This window comes from Nicotiana tomentosiformis, chromosome 8 (genome assembly GCF_000390325.3).
Source record: "Nicotiana tomentosiformis chromosome 8, ASM39032v3, whole genome shotgun sequence".
In the NCBI taxonomy this organism is placed as follows: Eukaryota; Viridiplantae; Streptophyta; class Magnoliopsida; order Solanales; family Solanaceae; genus Nicotiana; species Nicotiana tomentosiformis.
In genome coordinates, this window is record NC_090819.1 from 27,482,232 (window position 1) to 27,503,761 (window position 21,530).

The following is a 21,530-nucleotide window of genomic DNA, read 5'->3' on the forward strand; positions in this document are numbered from 1 at the left end:
GATTCTAACTTGGATTTGGTCAATATACACGAATATATCATTGTTTCCATCATTTAATTAGTGTTTTGAGATGGAAATTTGAGAAAAGTTTTAGAAATCTCATAAAATGAATTTTTGAGATTTCGGTGTCGATTCGGAGTCGGATTTGAGTAAAACTAGTATGGTTGGAATCGTAATTGAATGAGTTATCGGATTTTTTGAGTTTCGTCAGATTCCGAGACGTAGGCCCCACAGACAATTTTTGGGTTAAATTTTAGATTTTGTTAGAAAATTTATATTTCCATATGGAATTTATTCCTATAATTTGTATTGATTGAATCGAATTAATTATGACTAGATTCGAGCCGATCGGAGTCAAAAAATCGAGGAAAAGGCATACTACTTGACTGATTGAGCGTGGTTTGAGGTAAGTGACTTGTCTAACCTTGTGTGGGGGAAATTTTCCTTAGGATTGATATTGATATGAAAATATTGATATGTTGAAAGTCGTGTACACGAGGTGACGAGTGTGTACACGGGCTAAATGTGGAAGATTATGTCTTTAAATTGTGTAGAGCACTCTTGCATTTCGGGATGCTATTTCGGGATGCTATTTCGGGAAAAATATTTTCTTTAAAATTTAATGTGAAGGCTCCCGCGGTGATATAAAAAAATGAGATATTGTGAATTTATTTATGATTTGGGACTACGAGGTGGTACCTCGAAAGTGCTCTTATTGATATTTCTCTATGGCTGCATTGTCTTTGGTTATTTTTGGTGTTTTCCTTAAAGTTGTAAATTTCTGTTTTCCTTCCGCGAGGTGTTATTTGCTGTAACGATCCGACTTGTCGTTTTAAGAATTAACGCACTGTTCAACGACTAAAGGTCTCGAGCAACTTCGTAATATGTATTATGATCCGCGGGTGTGGTCGAGTTTGATTTTCAGAAGATTCGGAATTAAATTGAAAGAATAATTCTTATTTAGAAGCTTAAATGGAAAGAGTTGACCGGAGAGTTGACTTTTGAGCAAACGACCTCGGAATGGAATTTTGATGATGTCAATAGCTTCATATGGTGATTTCGTACTTAGGCGTTTGTCCGAATTTGGATTGGAAGTCCGTAGGACAATTCGACACATTTTGGCAAAAGTTGGAAATAGAAGGGTTTTGGAAAGTTCGACCGAAAGTTGAAATTTTGATAAAGAGGTCGAAATTCGATTCTGAATATTTGAATAGCTTCGTTATATCATTTATGATTTGTGTGCAAAATTTGAAGTCATTCCGGATTGATTTGATACGTTTCGGCGTAAAATATAAAAGTTGGAAGATTTGAAAACTCATAATTCGATTTGATGCGCAATTCGTAAATTCGGCATTGTTTGACATGGTTTAAGGCCTCGACTAAGTTCGTATTGTATTTTGGGACATATTAATATATTTGGTTAAGGTCCCGAGGGTCTCGGGTGAATTTCGGATGGTTAACAGATTGATTTTTGGACTTGTTGAAGCTGCTGGATTTTCTGGGCAGCAACTGGTGCAATCGCACCTGCGAATTTTGGTGCGCATGTGCGCGTTCGCTCCTGCAAGAATTCTGGTCACTTCTGCGATGTATGGGGCAGTCCTGTTGCGTCGCTTCTGCGGAAAGGGGAGCGCAGGTGTGCGATCGCACCTGCGAAACATGGATCGCAGATCCGATACACGACATTTTTGTCGTCCACTTCTACAGCATTGATGTCGCTTCTGCGAAAGCGCAGATGCGAAAGGTCCCTCGCAGGTGCGCAAACTGGGCAGAATGTTAAGGTGATCATTTCGCCATTTTCGTTTTGGATTTTTGGAGCTCGGATTTGGGCTATTCTGGAGGGATTTTTCACAAGCTTGATTGGGGTAAGTGTTATATATCCTAAAGTGATTATATTTCATAAATCTATGGTTATATTCATTATTTAATTCGGATATAAATGGAGGAAATCAAGATTTTTGCAAAATCTTCTAAAAACGAAAATTTAGGATTTGGAGGTCGAGTTGTTATATAAAATTGGTATGGTTGAACTTGTATCGGAATGAGTGTTTGAATTTCGTGAAAATTATGTCGGGTTCCGAGAGGCGAGCCCCGCGTTAACTTTTGTTGACTTTTTAGAATAAATTTCTAAGTCGACGTTTTATTATCCGGAATTATTTTCGGTGAATTTTAATGAAGTGTTACAATTAATTTGGATAGATTTGAGCGGTCCGGAGGTCAATTCAAGCAAGAATGCTATTTTGGAATATCGGCTTAACTTCAAAAAGGTAAGTATCTTGCCTAACCTTGAGTTGGAGAATTACCCCTTAGGCATTGAGTCTTATGTGCAATTTATATAATTGAAAACCATGTACGAAAGGTGACGATTACGTACTTGGTTTATATGTGCAAATTACATTGGTTAAGATCCTTAGACGCCCTTATGTATTAAATTGGAAATTATTGGCACTTATTAAATCCTTTAATTGTCTTACCTAAATCCTTGTTTTATTGGATTTATTTTTATATAATGATTTGGTGTGATTGTCACATTGATTTTTATGTGAAATATTATTTTGTTGAGTTGTTCACTGCCAGATATATTTGTTAAGATTTTGTTGGCATTATGGTCGAGCCATGAGCTCCTTATTGTAGAAAATAATGTATTGTTGAATTTTGTGGCGAGTTGTAATATTTGAGCACTTGATGTGCAATCTGTGATAAATTGTAATAGTTGAGCACTTGATGTGCAAATCTGTGATATGTTGTAATATTTGAGCACTTGAGGTGCAATTTATGAGATGTAATATTCGCACGTTATATTGTTGGGAAGTTTTGTTCGGGTGTTTGCACGAGATTTCTGCCGTGCTATTATTACTATTGATTTATGCACATGCGGCGTGACAAGGCGGGCTATATATGTATATATGTGGGTTTGCGCATGTGGCGAGACAAGGTGGAACATTATTATACGCGTGTGGAGCACTACTGGAAAATGGGCCTATGGCAACGGCGGGGAAAACAGTTGCAAATGATAGGTAAACCGTTGCTATAGATGTATTGGAACGGTTTAGTAACCGTTACATCCGCTCGCGTGCCAATAGATCTAGAGCAACGGTTCTTGCGACGGTTGACCACACTGTTGCTATAGCGTCAGCTATCGCAACGGTTTTTCTTGTCTGAAGCAACGAGTGTTCATTTCAACTTCAACGGTTTAAAACCGTGACCATAGAGTTTAATGCAACGGTTGTAAACTGTTACCATATTATTATTTACCACGACGATTGAAAACCATTACCATATAATTTATTGCAACAGTTATGTATGTTATTGCAGCGGTTATTTACAGATATTCTAACGATTTTATTTCTATTGCAACAGGTCTATTAGGCTATTGTAACAGTTTAATTGATAATATTGCCTGGTTATAAATAACATTTACATATATAAATATTTGTAATAACCTGGAAATTATATAAATAAAAAGATAAAATACTTCATAATCTATATTGTCCAATAAGCTAATAATAACCATAATAGCAAAATGTTTTAACCCAATCACATGTTTTGCAGTTCAACACTTCAAAAGTTAAAGTTTCAAATTTTGATAACAAAAGACTCCTACAACATCGACAACAATTCAAAGTTCTTCTTAATTAAGTAAGGTCTAGATCTTCACTATCTCCATCTTCCTTTTTTTCGGTTGCTCCACCTACAAAAGAGGATAAATAAAGTCATTACCCTTCAAGGATTGGTTTACCATTATAAGAATGGGTATAGTCCATGAACAATGGATAAAGCACAAAGTTTCCAGGTGAAAGAAACACGTTCACACAAACGAAGAAGCCAAAGTTTAGTAACAAATCTAAATCATCAAAACCAAAATTGTAAGCATATGCATTCAGACAAATTGAGAGTTGTCTGCTTTTCTTATTTTGAACCAACTCAAACATAAAAACATAACCAAATGAACAATCTAACAGTTTCGGTAGCCAACGAAACTAACAGTTTTCAACTTCATTGTGCTAAAGAACATGTATAGCTATATAAGGTAGTAAATTATTTTATCGTGCTAAAAACTTGCAATAAGATGGACAAACACAATAGGTTGTCTAAAGGGCAGCACTGGAAAAGCATATAGTTCTATAGTAAAAGCTAAGTGCTTCCAGAAAAGGAATTATTGTATTGCTTGAGCATCTACAATATAAAACTTAAACCAATCAAATAGAGTAATGAAATCTTAGATAATCCTCTGAGAGTCAAACAATCGGCGCAACAGAAATTTCCTATAAGCTTGAGTATGCCATTACTGAAGAAGCATCTGAGAGAAAAACAAACCTGAAGAGGTTCATTTTCATCAGTTGTGCCAAGCATCTCGTCTACCAAGGTTCGACGTTCTTTGGGAGTTCCGAAGCTTGATCACTTCTCCACAACATTGGAGGCAAATTTTTGCTGGCTCAACTGAACTATCTATCCCATCAGCTTACTAATTATAGTAGCAAAACACTGAGCAATCGAGTAAAAGAACCACCAACAGCTGGTCAAACAATATTTTTCAAAAACACCTCTTAGAATAAAGGCATGAATGATTTTAATATTCTGCAGACAAGTTGAACCCTCTCTAAATTAGCAAACTTTTGACACCAGTCCCAGTAATTAGCAAACTCTTGACACTAAATTATTTCATCGCTTTCAAGTTCAAATTCCTGATCCGCTTTCCTGTGTTCAAAATTAGATACACATGAGAGCCAAGAAGAGAGAAATAAAAGCAAATAAATAGACGTCTTTCAGACGATAGCATGACAGATATTAATGAAATTGCAAATTAGATAACACTTCAAATTGAGAACAATGTAAGCTTGACAAGATAAAAGAATGCAATTAATATGGTAATCAAGAAAAGCTATATACAGAACATACCTCAAGAAAAGAATATAGACTGCTTCCTAAGAAATGAATTTAGAACTTCTACACAACTTAGCACATTATAGTATTTCAATTTAAGCTGCATACACATCCTAGGTGATTATCAGCTGCAAAATAAAGCCTATGGTAGGTAGAAAGTATGACAAATCCATGATACTAAGTATTTTAGGAAAACCAGGAAGGACAGAAAGAATTCACGCAATAGATTTCCTTATACGAAAATGATGCCATAAAGCAACCTCATAAGTCATGTTTATTTTTCCCAAGCAAGCAAGACCAAATCTTGGATCTGCAACAGAGAAATAAAGACTCATGTTATAATGATATAACTATATGAAGCATGCATAACGATTGGAGGTACGCTTTTTCCCCAAATATTATATGACACTGCATATCACCAATGGAAAAACTTTAGTACTAGTTTTTGAACCAACGACAACAACGAAAAGAGAGCAGAAACCCAATCTAACTTCTTATCAAATTAAACTAATAAACAATCAAAATGACAAGATTATCATCCTGTAGAAAATGGGTAATATGGTTCTGATTCCAAGCTAAATATACAATTTTATGAAACAGCAGAAATACCATCAGCATCACAAGTATATATTAACCATTTCTGCAAAATCACATTGTAACAGTTCTGCAATTCTGCCTAGCTCTATCTGCAAAACTGGTTTTTGGCATCTCTTTTTTGAAACACAAGGACCACTATACGATGACCAAGCAACACGGTTCAACTAGATTAGAGTATAAAGTGCTTAGTCTTTGCACGCATGCTCTAACATATGTACAACGAACATATGTATGACTATACTGCAGAAAAAAGAGCACTTGCTCTTTAATACTCAACAATTGCCTAAGTTGAACTGTCTTTGAAGTAAAGCATGAGTAATTTAAAGCTCACCAATTCCCATCTCGGAAAATATCTCCTCTTGGATAGCAGTGGTTGCAGCAACAGCCTCCTGCTTATCGCTGACAAATATTAAAAATATCTGATTTTTACGAGCTCAGATATTGCATTGATCCCTGCTCAAATATAGAGGAAGCTATTGTAAGAACTCAATTATTCTTAACACATTCAGCAATAAAAAAGAGAATTTTATACCTTGGGGATATTCTGCCTTGACAAGAAGACCGCGAAAGCTGCTACTATTCTGCTTTAAAGGCAAAAATCGTGCAACCTTTACAGTAGAAAATAGGATGAAATTAGGGTGCAATTTTATATTTTCCTCATAAAGTCGATTGCAAAAAAGGGATGAATTATAGTACAAAAATATCCTAACAGATTTCTGATTAGATTTAAAGCTTCAGCAGAAAATACTCACAACTTTAAGGAAGAGAAAATTAATAAGTTGAACAAGATGGCTCTTCGATTAGTTTTCAAACTTATCTTTTACCACATGAACAAATTTGATTCTCTACCAATAAACTCGAACAACATTTTGAGAAACCCTAGCGGATTAGCAAAATGAGTATTAACCTTAAGGAGATTTTCCGGTGTTGACGCCACCGTTGCCGCCGATGGTGGTTTGTCTTCTCCTCGTAATCTCCGGTAACGAGGAAGGTTATTTGGGAGAGAGAGAGTTGTGAGTGTCGTTTGAGTGTAGTATATCAGATGTAGACATGTAGTGTATTAATAGGTTTATACTCTTATTTTATTACATATAAAAAATAATAGAAAATTAATTAGAGTGGGTCTCTTTTTAGCGGGTGTGTCCAACATTTGGGGGGAAAAGTAGAGGGAATTGTCTCACTCCGAGGAGATCCCCTGTCTTTCATATTCACTTTGGGACTACGAGGCGGTACCTCGGGAGATCCCCTGTCTTGCATATTTACTTTGGGTGTAACGACACGACCGATCTTTTTTAGTGTATTAGCCTCGATCCCCTATTTAATATTTTTTCCGTATCTGTTTCTGCTTATGTGACTTACCGGGAGTTTTGGGACACTTAGTCCCTAAAACGGAAATTTAAAGACTGCAACTTTTGAAAGATTGTATGAGGATATTGGGGGCAAAGCAGGGGATAGGAAGTTGCACAAGTTAGCCAAGATTAGGGAGAGGAAGGCTCGGGACCTGGATCGGGTGAGGTGCATCAAAGACGAAGACGGTAAGGTATTGGTGGAAGAGGCATGTACCAGGCATAGATGGTAGGAGTACTTCCATAAACTCTTGAACGAGGAAGGGGATAGAAACATCGTGCTAGGTGAGTTTAAGAACTCAGAGAGTCTGAGAGATTTTGGGTTTTGTAGGTGTATTAAGTGTGAGGAGGTTTATGTGGAAATACGGAAGATGAGAAAGGGTAAGGTGACTGGGCCTGACGAGATCCCGGTGGAATTTTGGAAAGAGACGGGTAAGGTAGGCTTGGAGTGGCTTACTTGCTGGTTTAACATCATTTTCAAGACGAAAGAGATGCCCGAAGATTGGTGGTGGAGCTTGATTATTCTGTTGTACAAAAACAAAGGTGATATCTAGAACTACAACAACTATATGGGTATCAAGCTGCTGAGTCACACTATGAAGGTTTGGGAGAGGGTGGTGGAGAAGAGAGTGAGGATAGGTGTATCTATCTCTAAGAACCAGTTCGGATTTATGCTGAGACGGTCAACTACATAAGCCATTCACCTTATGAGACGATTGGCGGAGCAGTATAGGGAGAGGAAAAAGGACTTGCACATGGTATTCATTGACCTTGAGAAGTCTTATGACAAAGTCCTGAGGGATGTACTATGAAGCTGTTTGGAGGTTAGCAGAGTCCCGGTAGCGTACATTAGGGTAATTAAGGACATGTACGAAGGTGCTAAGACTTGGGTGAGGACTGCGGAAGGAGACTCGGAACATTTCCCTGTGGATATGGGGTTGCATGAGGGATCAGCCCTTAACCCGCGTTTGTTTTCCCTATCGTTGGATGTGCTGACGCGACACTTATAAGAGAGGGTGCCATGGTGTATGTTATTTACTGATGACATAGTACTGATTGACGAGACATGAGGGGGTGTAAACGCTAGGTTGGAAGTTTGGAGACAGGCGCTGGAGTCCAAAGGTTTCAAGTTGAGTAGGTCGAAAACTGAATACTTAGAGTGCAAGTTCAGTGATGAGAGGCATGAAGAAGAAGTGGAAGTAAAAATAGATACTCAAGTCATTCCCAAAAGAGATAGTTTTAAGTATCTTAGGTCTATAATCCAAGGCGACGGGGAGATTGACGAGGATGTTACTCACCACATTGGAGCGGGTTGGATGAGATGGAGGCTAGCTTCGAGGGTTTTATGCGACAAGAATGTGCCGCCTAGACTTAATGGCAAATTCTACAGGGTGGTAGTTAGACCGGCTATGTTGTATGGAGCTGAGTGTTGGCCCGTCAAGAAGTCACATGTCCATAAGATGAGCGTAGCTGAAATGAGGATGTTGAGATGGATGTGTGGACATACCAGGAAAGACAAAATTAGGAATGAAATTATTAGAGACAAGGTGGAAGTGGTATCTATGAAAGACAAGTTGCGGGAATTGAGGCTATGATGGTTTGGGCATCTGAGGAGGAGAGACATAGATGGCCCAGTCAGGAGGTATGAGAGATTGAACATGGTGGGCTTGAGGAAAGGCAGGGGTAGGCCAAAGAAATATTAGGGAGGGGTGATTAGGCAGGACATGTCGGTGCTTCACCTAACCGAGGACATGACTAGCGATAGGAAGGTGTGGAGGTCGAGGATTAAGGTGGTGGGTTGACAAGCAGTTGTAACTTTCTCCTAGGTTTACCAATACTACTAGTAGTATTCTTGTTGTTGGTTGAAAGATACTTTCTTCTAGTTTGTTAGTATATCTAGTACTTAGCTACCACGTCCACTGTTTTTTGAAAACTACTACTGGAAATTGTTGCTCCCTGACTGTTACTATTTGAGGCTACGTTTTCTCCCCTTTTACTGAAAATTATTGCTCCATGTTTATTACTATTTGATACACTTTTTCTCCCCTTTTTTCCTTATTGTCTTTTGTCTCCCTATTCTTTCTTTCTTCCCCCTCTTTCTTCTTCTTCTTCTTCCCTTTTCTTCCTTGCCATCTTTTCTTGAGCCGAGGGTCTATCGGAAACAACCTCTCTACCTCTCCAGGTAGGGGTAAGATCTGCGTACATACTATTCTCCCCATACTCCACCTGTGAGATTATACTGAGTTTGTTGTTGTTGTATTTGAGCCTTCGGTAATGGGTTTCAATTCAAAACTTCACATTCTCATAGGGAAGGCAATGTGTTAGCTGACTTTTGAGCTAATTTTGCAGTTGATAATTACCTGCTCGGTGATGGCATTATTGAAGACTTGGAGGAGCGACTGAACTTTGAGTTAGTTATTAGCTTGAATTGTTTCACTGTTTTTAATTCTTTTGCACTTTACTAGGATTATCTTATTCAATATCATCTTAAAGTATGCTATGAACTCTGGGATAATCATAGGATTATTTGATTTTAGTTAGTCTTGTAAAAGGTAAGGTATGTCCTATTATTCTCATTAGGATTAGTAAGGTAACGTTTCTTTCACCTTGTATTTTTCTTTTGAGTTTAATAAGTAAGTAAGGGTCCATGTCAAACCCCACAAAATAATGAAAGTACATTGTAACCGCATGATTATCGTTGTCATGATTTGTGCCAAGCAGTCAAGTTAATTGTTTGGCTTATAGCACAATAATTTACACAAGCAAGGTTGTGGCAAACATTCACGGCATCCATCAACGCTAAATCGACTAATTTTTAATTCTTCAATTTCAAATATTAAACAACTTGTATTCTTGTAGAAAAGGCTCGTTAAAAGACGATGATTATGATATGTATGTTTATTACATTTAACAACTTCTTCATTGAGTCAAGAATTATTGATTCGCTAGATTAAATTATGATTATACCAGAAATGTGGTATCTTGAAAGATTAAAGAATGATTTCATGTAACATGACTTACTAATTTTTTACATTATTTATTAACTCATCGATGAAGTTGAAAACAATAGAGATTTGTGTTCAAATTCATATAGAGATAGAATATTTAGGTAATATTTTTTTATCTATGTAAATTTTGATTGACAAAACTACTCAATATCTTTGCTAACGAGAGATAATAGGTATCTGATAACTATTTGATAGATAAATACAAATTGACCCAAACATTATGATTATTAAAATAAGAAATTACTCTCGTTTCATAGGGTGTGTATATTATTTTCTTCTGATTAATCCAATAATTTTGATTTATGATACATGAATCTATTTCATTCCCCAAGTAATTAACGTGAGCACGAAAAATGGTCAGATATATTCTTGTACTATTAAAAATAATTTAAACATATTCTTCGTTATATTATTTGGTCATTCTAAATGCTATTGTTGTACATAAAATAAATATATCGGTATTTTAGATGGAATGACACATGGCTGCACCACATCCGTTTCAAGAAAAACACTGCCCGACCAATAATCAAAAGTCCAGTCATGTAGTTCAAACAACACACTGCAAAAGGCCAAAACTGGTAGAACTCATACTAGTTTGCTTCCTTAAATATATCTTATTCAACCATCTAAAATCTATGGACTTGGATTTATGGCAGTATAGATAACAACTTTTCTGCCTTTAACCTAGAGCATCAGAATCTGCTAAGCATTTACCTATTGATACCTCAGAATTCACACAAAAAAATAACATAATCAGAAAGATCCCTTAAATAAAAAATCAAAGAAATAAAAGGAGCTTCATAAGGAAGAACATCACATCCCAATCTTAAAAGAGCCATTTTCATTCAGTGGAAAAAAAATGAAGGTGATCAGTGTACGAAGTAAAAAATTTCTCCCTAATTGTGCAAGTTCACTTGTTAGTGACAAACATAAGAAACAAAGGACGAGGCAGCAGTGTAGGGTCAGAAGTCGTCGGAGGTTCGCCGGAGCTGCAAAAAATGGATGGTCGGAGTTTTAACTATCTATTTCGTCTCCGGATCTGATAAATAAAATGAAAATATGAAACAATAGAGCAATGACTCACCGGAAAAATATATTCATGGTCAGATGCAGTAAAATCCAGACCCAAAACTTTTAGATCTTTGACCTCTTGTATATATTTCTCCAGATCGGTGTATAAACATGTGTAGGTATAGAGAAAGGGTAAAAGAAGATGCGAGGTGACAAATCTAAAGATTCTCCATCATTTTCGGCGAGTTCGCTGGTGGAAATTTCGGCCATGGCCATAACAGTGAGGTGATGGAGAAGAGAGGAGGACAAGAGGAGAGAGAGAGAAGCAATCGGGGTGGACTTTGGGTCGGGCAATGGTTTTTCTGAATTGAATCGAATTAAAAAAAATGGGATGGGTCGATCTAAAATAAGAGTATACTTATTCCATATTATAATAGCAGGTCACCAAATAGTATATCGAAGGTTATATATAAACTATTTTTGTATGGGGATATATTTGATTCTTTTTCGACGTGAGCGAGATGATAGTGGGATGTGGCGAAGCGATTTGCGATTGCGGTGCGGGTTTAAGTTTAACCCGCAAAACTTTAACCCGCACCGCATAGCAAAATTTTTTCTTTTCAACCTCGTCCCGCATGAACCCGCCACACCTAACGAAAAACTTCCGTTTGTGAGCACGTTCGTCTGAATTATTTTGTTCTATTTAACTTTAATTTACTGAATTTTGTTTATTTAAGTCAGTTAGCAAATCTTCTCTTTTGGCTCTGCTAATTATATATTACTTATTTAGTCTTACAAAAATTCATACTTCCAGAGTTGGCTACTGGATTAACTTTGTTTCTTCTCATTGTTAATTTATTTAACATGAGCAGATTTATACCAAAAAGAAAAAGGAGAAAAAACATGAATGAGAAAATAAAAAAGAAAAGAGGAAAGGAAGAATCAGATTTTTTCAGTTAATAATAGCCACGGCCTTAATATATTAAAAATCCAAAATCTCTTTTTAGGGATAAGTATAAGAATAAATGTAAATTTGTTTGAAACTGAGAACCCGCCTCACATGATTATCAACCCGCAACTTAAAATATTAAACATTCAAAATCTCTTTTTAGGGATAAGTATAAGAATAAATGCAAATTTGTTTGAAACTGAGAACCCGCCTCACATAATTATCAACCCGCAACTATTCTTAGTTTTTAAAAGAATGTTCAAACCCGTCCCGCCCCGCATTCATATGCACCTGCCACGCACCCGCATGATCTCAAACCCGCCCCGCACCCGACACCGCCCCATTATCATCGCTATACAGGTCGGCCAACAAACGACGTCGTACCACATTTACAATTAAAACTTCTTAACCAGAAAAACAAAATATTTGAAATGCAAGGAAAGAGATGAAAAGATCTTTCTATTTTCTCTCACTCAATTTCTTAGATTCGCTTTCACTCCTTTCCTTTCATCCGGGCACAATCCTATAATTACATTGTTATTTAACGCACCCACACATTTTCAGATTCCTGTTTTTCTCTTTTGGGTAATGAACTTCTTCTAGCAGGAGAACTCTCTGTAATATTCCTATGTAACATTTTTCTCTATATTTAACTTTCTTTGTACATAATCTAATCTGGGTCACATTTTGCATCTGAGATTCTTATTTTTTGTTCGTTTTTTGTGAACAGGATATGGCATTGAAGAGGGGATTATCTGGTGTAGGCTACCCTATTGTGGTTCTCGTGTTCTGTTCATATCTGGGCCTGTACAGCTCTACTTCAATTGGTTAGTGTATATTTTTCACATTGCTGGGCTAGTTGTTCCAATGGATAAATCTTAACTTGTGGTTTTCGTTTATCTTCAATTTTTGTAGTGATGTTAGTACTCAACATTGGGTTTGAATGTTATCACTCAGATTTGTGAACTTGTTGAGGCCCAAAGTGTTTTAAACTCTTTTCATGGAGCGTATTGATTTGAATTTGGTGAGATTAACTTAATTTTTTTATTTTAGTTGGATAGTATTTTTTTGATAACTGAGAAATTCCCTAGGGCTAGTGGAGCAAGGTTCGAAACTCATCGGATAATGGCCCGCCCCTCTACCCTTCTCTACTTAAACACCATGCTTTTGTCTACGGCAGGATTTGAATACGTACGTGCGCCAAACCCACATATTACGCACTGCAGTTTTACCACTAGACCAAAGGCCCGGGGCTTAATTTTAACTGGATGATGTATGGAGTAGAGCTAAATGTGGATAACGAGTCTATAAAGTTCTTCACAGTGACACACTCCTCAATTCCTTAATTGAAAAATATCATATGGAGTACCAAAAATACATTGTTGCTCAAGTATACAAACTATCGATAAAGTTTCCTTACTATTATATTTTTGGGTGTGCAAACAAAGTTTCCATCGGAAGTTGATTGAAAAAAACATATAAGGTGTAGTGATACTACTAATAGTATGGAGCTTTTGGAGAAAATCGTGCGGGATTGGATAAAAAAGGACAGTATCACTCATGTTAAGAATGTATTTAGGCTGGTTTAGCTCATCAAATTGTATCGAGCCAATTGTTCGGTGTAACGAGTATAGAGATGCCTGAGTGTTAGCATGAAGCCCAGCTTATGATTTGCCCGTCTATGGGCCGATTTACTACTTTTACCTTTAGCTTGGGACGCACACACAAAAAAGAAGATTGTGTGCTTTGGTGGCCATAAGTACTCGGATGATATGGGTTGTACTCTGTGAATCTCCAGATAAGCCCAAGAATCATAGTGATGGATCATATGCAACTTAATTCAAGGAGAAATTATTGGGTGTGCGAACAAAGTTTCATATTGAAAGTTGATAAGAAAAAGAAGTAATATATAAAGTGTAATGATACTCTTAATGGTGTGAGTTTTTTTGGAGAAAATCGTGTGTGCTTGACCCAAAACAGACAATATATATTATTCTACTAACTTTCTATTCTAATTCTCGACCTCCACACCTTCCTATCAAGGATCATGTTCTCTGTAAGCTGAAGATGAGCCATGTCCTACCTAATCACCTCTTTTAATACTTCTTAGGCTTAACTCTGCCTCTCCTTAGACCCACCATGTCTAACCTCTCACACCTCCTTACTGGGGCATCTATGCATCTTCTCTTCACGTACCCGAACCATCTCAGTCTTGTTTCCAGCATTTGGTCCACCACGGAGGCCACTCCCACCTTATATCGAATTTCTTCATTCATAATCTTATCCCTCCTAGTATGCCCACAGCCCCACACATCCGACTCAACATTTTTATTTCCGCTACTTTCATCTTTTGGACATGAGGTTCTTGACTGGCTAACACTCTGCACCATACAACATACTCAGTCTAACAACCACTCTGTAGAACTTACCCTTATGTATTAGCGGTACATTCTTATTGCACAAGACACCGGATGCGAGCCTCCATTTCATCCATCCTGCCCCAATACGATGTGTGACATCATCGTCGATCTTCCCATTATCTTGGATTACCGACCCAAGATACTTGAAATTTTCTCTTGGGAATGACTTGTATATCAAGCCTCACTTCCACGTCCACCTCATTATATCTAAGATGTTAAAATTGTGGAAGTGTCTATGTGACAATAACATTGGCTTTTGGCCTTATTACCTTTTTTTTATAGTTGATAGACGAATTAGTAGAATTTGATTTTGCTTATTATGCTGCTCCTCTGATTTCTTGACTTCATAGAGCTGGGTTATATTAACACCTACTTGTTTATGATGAGCATTAGGGAAAAAATAGAAAAACATTACATGTGTATGTCAAAAGCTGTTTTTTAGCTCTCCATACGGATTTAGCTGATATGCCCCTTTTTTGGGATAAGTGAACACTCTATTGAAATAAAGAAGCAAAGGGATGAGCGGTTCATGATGCAGAGTTTTCGGTTTACTTTAACATTCATAGGAAAATCCAGTATAATGCATTAAGTTTCTGGATTAGTTGAAGTAGACATAATGCATACTATTGCATGTTTAGCCCTTGTAAGAACTAAAAAGAGTGAAATTGAAGTGAGATTAGATGAGATTATGGTATTTACAATTCAAATATCTTATAGGAGAATAGCATAATAGATGAAGGCGTAACATGTAGAATTAAAATTGGATAGCTGATATGTAGGAGCGATACTGGAGTACTTGGTGATAGGAAGTTAGCAAAAGAAAGGTAAGTCTATACAATGAGTGTTAGATCAACAAATATCATATAAGGGTAAATGTTGGGACAAATTGTCTATTTACAAGACTAGTGTTGAAAAAAGATGAATGCAAGATGGATGTACAATTATATAAGATTAGAATAGATGAGAAATGATCATATCTGACAGAGAGTGCAAGCAACGCACGATCAATCACTCAATCAATTTCCAATTCAAACTAGTTAGAGTCGGTTAATGAATTCTATAGTATAATATTAAAAGTTAAATGAACAATGTTGGGAGATGCTGCCCCCGTAGAAGGGCTGAAAAACTTTTGGATATCGAAAATTTAAAATTTTAAAAAAAAAGGAAAAAAAGAAGAAGAAGAAGAAGAAAAAAATGAATTTAGGACAGAGGGAGTAGTATGCTTTAGTTTGACTAAAGGTGAAATGGACTTGAGAATTCTCCATAAAGGATCATAATGATTTTTGTGAATTCTTGGATAGAATTTCTTTTCAGGTGTTCTTTCCTTTGTGTTCATCTCCTTTGGTTCCAAATCCAAGTACCCTGATCAGAGAAGGGACAAAAAAGAAAAGAAAAGAAAGAGTAAAGTGGTTTGAACAATATAGAAAGATGCAAAATACGCTTTTAACCGACTGTCAAAGGTCGATTTGTCTGATTTTCACTATACAATGAATTGGAAGCACGCTACAACAGTTGTCTTCTTCTCTCCAACAATCAAAATAATCAATTATGTCTTAATCTAAAATTATTTGGGATTTTGTTGATATGAACTATGTGTTCAGTTCACTTTATTCAAATCCATATCAATACTCCCTCACACTTAGGTTATGCTGTTACGAAACTCCTTGCTCATCTAACACGGCACCTGGGTGCTGATGTAGTGTGTCTAGGTAGGCATGTCCCAACAAAATCAATACTTGGTAGATTCCTCAAAGTTAGACTACGACCATCACCTTACCGCGACCTTCTTTATCGGAGTTGGGACTGGATACACCTTTCTTTTTATAACGAATGTAAGGTAAGGGAACCAGATACACCTTATATGATTACCATATATCACGAATATAATTTTTCAAGATAAGATTTTTTCAAGGGATAATAATTTTTGTGGAACAACATTTTCCGCCATGTCAAATGCTCCCAAAATAATAAGAATATATTAACTTAATTAATTGGGTTCTTGAGCAGAAGGTAGGTAAATTTTTAGTCTTGGAATGGAAGCAGTAACTCGGTTCGACGTTTGAGCAGTGTTATTAAAAGCATCGCTTAAAGCGATGAAACATTGCGAAGCAAGGGATTATCCCTTTGTGAGTGAAGCCATGCACTTTGAAGAAGTATGTGCTTCAAAGTTCAAACAATGACGTGCAAAGTGATTCAAACAAGAAGTAGCTGGTTCCCTGAATCTCAACTTTGAGGAGTTGGATTAATATCAGCATTATTGTACATTTGATGGTGAATTTTTTTATAATAATCGTAATTTTATTATAGTACTAAATTCATATATGTTTGGGTATTTTTTATTTTTCCCAGATTATGCGATTCACTCCAAAAAAATGTAAGCTTCATTTAACACTTACGGTTCAAGCCGCATGGACCTTGTCATTTTTTATTTTGTTTGCGATTTTCACTTTTCAAACCATTATTTGAGTAACTGGCACCAGTGTTCTAAAAGGCGTGGGCGTATGGCGAGGCGTTTCACATATGCCTCAGTGAGGCTTAAGCCCCGAGGCACGGAGCGTAAGCCCTATCAATATTCAATTTTTAATATTTCATAAAGTAATATAATTACAGTAAATATTTCTAAATAGGTAAATTGCATAAAAATTTTAAAAACTATAAATAAGTGAAAAATATATATAGATGTGCTCCATCCCCACAAAACACTAGTTAAAATAATCTAGAAAGGATGACTAACCTGCAATTTGAACTTTGAACTTGCTGCTATGGAAGAGAACGAGATTACTTTGTGTTTCCAAAAAAAAATAATTTATTGTTCGTTGCTTTTGGAAAATAGTAGCATACTAGCGGACAAGATAAAGAATTAGGAAAGACCATAAATTAGGGCTTCTAGCAATAAAAAAATTGTCTTGACTTTTAAATTTAATGTTTCAGTTCCTTTTTAAAACTTTTGAGTAATTACAAGCTGACTTTTGAGAATTTGGTTATTATATTAAAGACTTATTCAGTAAATTTTATATTAATTTGAAAAAGTCTCTTAGGCTTACGCCTCACTATTAAAATGCACCTCAACGCCCGGGCGTACGCCCGAATTGCTGGGCGTATGTCTCTTGAGACTTTCGTCCTCCACCATTCCCTCGGGGCATTTTTGGCAAGCCTCGGCCCGGGGCTCGCCCCGAAAACGCCTTTTAAAACACTGACCGGCACCACTTTACTGTTGTCAGAGCACATCTCATAGTGAAAAAGGTAATTGCGCCTTTAGTGGTGGTTCAGAGTGGGTATTGAGTGGAATCTTTGTATGCCAAAACACTTAGTGATGTATTTGTTAACTCTCACACACATACATACATACATACATAAATTGTATTTAATTGTCTCACTTACAATATCCTTCCTATGGTTGCATAATTTGTAATAACCCAACTTTCTGTTCCTTTTACAGATCATAATGATTTTTCAACCACTTCAAGTAAGCAGGTATCCAGCTTTGTTATGTATTAACTGTGCATTAGGATCCAAGTTGCTGATTGTAGTTGAGTAAGAATTTCGTCCCGCTGTCATCATCAAAAGAAGAATTTCGTTCTGGTGCAGGAGTTAGACTGGAGAGAGAGGCTTGCTTTGCAACATATTAAACCTTTGTTGACAACAAAGGCAAGTTTTCTAATGTTGATTTTTGTAATTGAGCACTCCTTTTGGTCTCCTTCTAGAATAGAATAGTTTCCAACTCTCAGTAATTGAGCATATTTTTAGGTGTTTGATGTCATCAAAGCCAGTGCAGATGATTTAGGACCTTTCAGTCTTGACTCATTCAGAAAGAAGAATTTGTCTGCATTCTGGCAATCTGTCGGTGAAGAAAGCTTGGCCAAGAGCCATACTAATAATGTAGAGGTCGGAATGAGTGTCAGACTCAAGTTTGGATATTGTTTATTCCCATTAGTTATTGCTGAAAAATAATCTAACTTGCAATATGCTGATTTATTATCGTGTTGTATGTAGCACAGGGAAATGAGCCAAATCAGATAGCTGCATATGTCAAAACGGAGATCTCCAGAGGCAAACAGGATGATCTTGTAGATGGTAAATAGTTTGTTCAGATCTTGGCAACTTTTGAGTGCCTCACAAATATATGAATAATTAGATATACTTTTTTCCAAGCAGATGATCGTTCTCAGTTTTTGGATGCACCTGCTATTTTGGCCAGAAGGGTACTATCATTATCGGCCGCTTTATACTTGCATTTACTTTTGTTGCACTTCCGATATCAGCAAAGAAAGAGAGAGAGAGAGAGAGAGAGAGAGAGAGAGAGAGAGAGAGAGAGAGAGAGAGAGAGAGGGAGAGAGAGAGAGAGAGAGAGAGAGAGAGAGAGAGAGAGAGAGAGTATGATTTGAAATATTCAGTTTCAATTCACTCTCTGTCTCTCTCCTACGCTCCCCCCTACCTTTGTATGCCTCATCTGGTTGTGCTATTATAACTTTTCAAGTGCTATGCAGCAACTGAGAGAGAGGAGACGCGAAAAGCATGATGCTGCTTTAGTGAAACAAGATGATGAGGTAACTGTGAAGCTTGAAAATGCTGCCCTTGAACGCTCTAAGTCAGTTGACTCTGCTGTGCTGGGAAAGTATAGCATATGGAGGAAAGAGAATGAAAATGAGAATACTGATTCAAAGGTACGCTTGATGCGAGACCAAATGGTTATGGCAAGGGTGTATATAAGCATTGCAACAATGAAGAAAAAGATTGGCTTGGCTCAAGAGTTACAGAATCAGCTTAAAGAAAGTCAGCATGCATTAGGTGAAGCAACATCTGATGCTGATCTAACTCACAGGTAGCACATTCTTGTTGACCTTTAGATACTTGGCCATTGTTCATTTGTCCCTGTTTTGTAAAGGAAAGATTAACTCATTCATGTTCCTGTGTTCAAATAGTGCACATGAGAAGATTAAATCAATGGGCCAAGTGCTTTCAAAAGCTAAAGAGCAGCTCTATGACTGCAAGCTTGTCACGGGGAAGCTGAGAGCAACGCTGCAATCTGCCGATGAGCAAGTTAGAAGTTTGAAGAGGCAGAGCACTTTTTTGAGCCAATTAGCTGCAAAAACCATTCCAAATGGTATCCACTGCTTATCCATGCGTCTGACTATTGATTATTACCTCCTCCCTCCTGAAAAAAGAAAGTTCCCTAGACGTGAGAATCTGGAAAATCCTAGTCTTTTCCATTATGCCCTATTCTCTGACAATGTTTTGGCCGCTTCAGTAGTTGTCAACTCAACTATCATGAATGCTAAGGTAAGGAATTTTCTTTGGGATTATCCAGGCCATTATCCACATTGCAGTTTTTTGTCTTTACTATGGATGCGTGACAGACTTTCTACTTTCTTTGATATCAATTAATGATGTTCAAATCCTTGGTAACAATTATAAACATTTCAAAAATGCATGATAAGTCTTTTATACATATATATAGTTAAGTATCTTGTATGTTTCTGATAGTTACATCACCAGAAAACATGTTGGCTACATTTTAGAAGCTATTTTTGGGTTATTGAAAATACCACTTCTTGTTTTGCAGGAACCAGCAAAACATGTATTTCATCTTGTCACTGATAAGTTGAATTTTGGAGCTATGAATATGTGGTTCTTGCTGAACCCTCCTGGAAAAGCTACAATCCATGTTGAAAATGTCGACGAGTTCAAGTGGCTTAATTCTTCATACTGTCCTGTCCTACGGCAGCTAGAGTCTGCTGCTATGAAGGAGTACTATTTCAAGGGTGCACATTCCACCACGCTATCAGCTGGTTCTTCTAATTTGAAGTACCGGAACCCCAAATATCTTTCAATGCTCAATCACCTCAGATTTTATCTCCCTCAGATTTATCCCAAATTAGATAAAATCCTTTTTCTTGATGATGATATTGTTGTTCAGCAAGACTTGACGGGACTATGGTCTGTAAATCTTCATGAGAAAGTAAATGGTGCTGTTGAAACATGCGGTCAGAGTTTTCACCGTTTTGACAAGTATCTAAATTTCTCAAATCCTCATATTGCCAAAAACTTTGATCCAAATGCTTGCGGTTGGGCATATGGGATGAACATTTTTGATCTGAAGGAGTGGAAGAAGAGAGATATAACTGGTATATATCACAAGTGGCAAAACATGGTGAGACATCTTATGCGTTCCTTTCTGCCAAAAATATTTAATTTTTCCATACTGTTTTGGTACCTCTACACTGAGTTTCATTATGTGAAGCTTATTTTACTTCGGCTCAGGATGTTTGATTATAGCATATATCATATGTTCCTTTACACCAATATTGAGATTGATTACTTGAAGTGAAATTTGGTAGTATGCTTCTCTCCCAATACCCCACACTTACAGAAGAATCTTAATTTTCAAGGGATCGTACTAAGTTGATTGTTTCTTTTCTGCATTTGCATTAGAATGAAGACAGGGTCCTCTGGAAGCTAGGGACACTGCCTCCAGGGCTAATGACATTTTACGGGCTTACACATCCGCTGGATAAGTCATGGCATGTTCTAGGTTTGGGTTACAGCCCAAGTATCGATAGGTCAGAAATTGAGAATGCAGCTGTGATACACTACAATGGGAACATGAAACCATGGCTAGAGTTGGCAATGACAAAGTACAGGTCATACTGGGCCAAATATATTAAGTTTGATCATCCATACATTCACAGCTGCAAACTAGGTGAATGAATGAGTGATGAATTTAAAAGTGCAGTTTGGTCTGCTCTGCATGGTCACATTTCTATGACCGTCTTGACAGAAGAGCTCCATATACAGTTATGTTCTTGTCTCCATTGTGAAACTACCCCCCTGATTCTTTATTCTTCGCCTGATTCACTCGTATTTGTTTTTCAGTTCTGATGTCTGCTGCCTTTTTCACCAGCAACCAATCCTTTCTGCATGGAGATGTATGATTAGGGTGAAGTAGAGTTTGTAATATTCTGACTCAGTGTATTCTTTGAGCACTAACTAGCATATTGTTTGAATTAAATCGAAGTGGTTCTTGCAAGCTTAGCCACTTAGATGACGCTGTATTTTGCGTTTCTAGAGTTGAAGGAATGTAGTTTCTTCTTATGTTTCACGATCCTGAAGAGTAGCCTTGGCGCAAGGATAAAAGGTGCCACTATGTGACCAGGAGGTTACAGGTTCGTCGCGGAAACAACATCTTACAGAAATGCAAGGTAATGCTGCGTATCTAAGACTAGGGGTGTACAAAGAAAACCGATAAATAGCACCAAATTCATAATTCGAGTCAAACCGGAAAAAAAAATCCGATGTGGTTTGGTATTGGAAAATAAAA

The 21,530-nt window shown here is 37.0% G+C and overlaps 1 protein-coding gene and 2 long non-coding RNA genes across 7 annotated transcripts; 1 reads left to right on the forward strand and 2 right to left on the reverse strand.

Moving 5' to 3' along the window:
• Positions 1–3,447: 3,447 nt before the first annotated feature.
• On the reverse strand, positions 3,448–6,539 carry LOC104109303 (uncharacterized). Of its 3 annotated transcripts, none has more exons than XR_011410254.1 (6): positions 6,386–6,539; positions 6,011–6,086; positions 5,810–5,931; positions 5,142–5,191; positions 4,315–4,695; positions 3,448–3,688 (listed from the first exon to the last, which is right to left on the reverse strand). It is a non-coding gene; the product is annotated as an uncharacterized lncRNA (long non-coding RNA). The 3 variants fall into 3 exon arrangements; XR_011410255.1 differs by having other exon boundaries at positions 6,231–6,522; XR_011410256.1 differs by lacking the exon at positions 5,142–5,191.
• A 3,860-nt stretch (positions 6,540–10,399) lies between these two features.
• Positions 10,400–11,301, reverse strand: LOC104109304 (uncharacterized). Its single transcript, XR_689198.4, has 2 exons — positions 10,917–11,301; positions 10,400–10,821 (listed from the first exon to the last, which is right to left on the reverse strand). It is a non-coding gene; the product is annotated as an uncharacterized lncRNA (long non-coding RNA).
• Positions 11,302–12,033: 732 nt separating this feature from the next.
• Positions 12,034–21,311, forward strand: LOC104109305 (polygalacturonate 4-alpha-galacturonosyltransferase-like). 3 transcript variants are annotated; one of them, XR_011410257.1, is made up of 12 exons: positions 12,034–12,377; positions 12,523–12,619; positions 17,652–17,686; positions 17,801–17,860; positions 17,960–18,097; positions 18,211–18,286; positions 18,368–18,414; positions 18,700–19,034; positions 19,135–19,492; positions 19,776–20,363; positions 20,645–21,006; positions 21,086–21,311. XR_011410257.1 is itself a non-coding variant. In XM_033659462.2 (11 exons), exons 2-11 carry the CDS (start codon positions 12,526–12,528, stop codon positions 20,918–20,920), a joined length of 2,007 nt encoding a protein of 668 aa, XP_033515353.1. In that variant the 5' UTR covers positions 12,036–12,409; positions 12,523–12,525; the 3' UTR covers positions 20,921–21,311. The 3 variants fall into 3 exon arrangements, 2 of the variants coding, with proteins under 2 accessions (XP_033515353.1, XP_033515354.1); XM_033659462.2 differs by having other exon boundaries at positions 12,036–12,409; positions 20,645–21,311; XM_033659463.2 differs by having other exon boundaries at positions 12,052–12,377; positions 20,645–21,311.
• Positions 21,312–21,530: the final 219 nt, after the last annotated feature.

Coding starts and splice junctions, on each gene's coding strand:
- LOC104109305 (XM_033659462.2), top strand. CDS start 12,526: ATGGCATTGAAGAGGGGATTATCTGGTGTAGGCTACCCTATTGTGGTT. Junction 18,098..18,210: donor GCCATACTAATAATGTAGAG/GTCGGAATGAGT, acceptor TATGTAGCACAG/GGAAATGAGCCAAATCAGAT. Junction 19,035..19,134: donor GATGCTGATCTAACTCACAG/GTAGCACATTCT, acceptor GTGTTCAAATAG/TGCACATGAGAAGATTAAAT.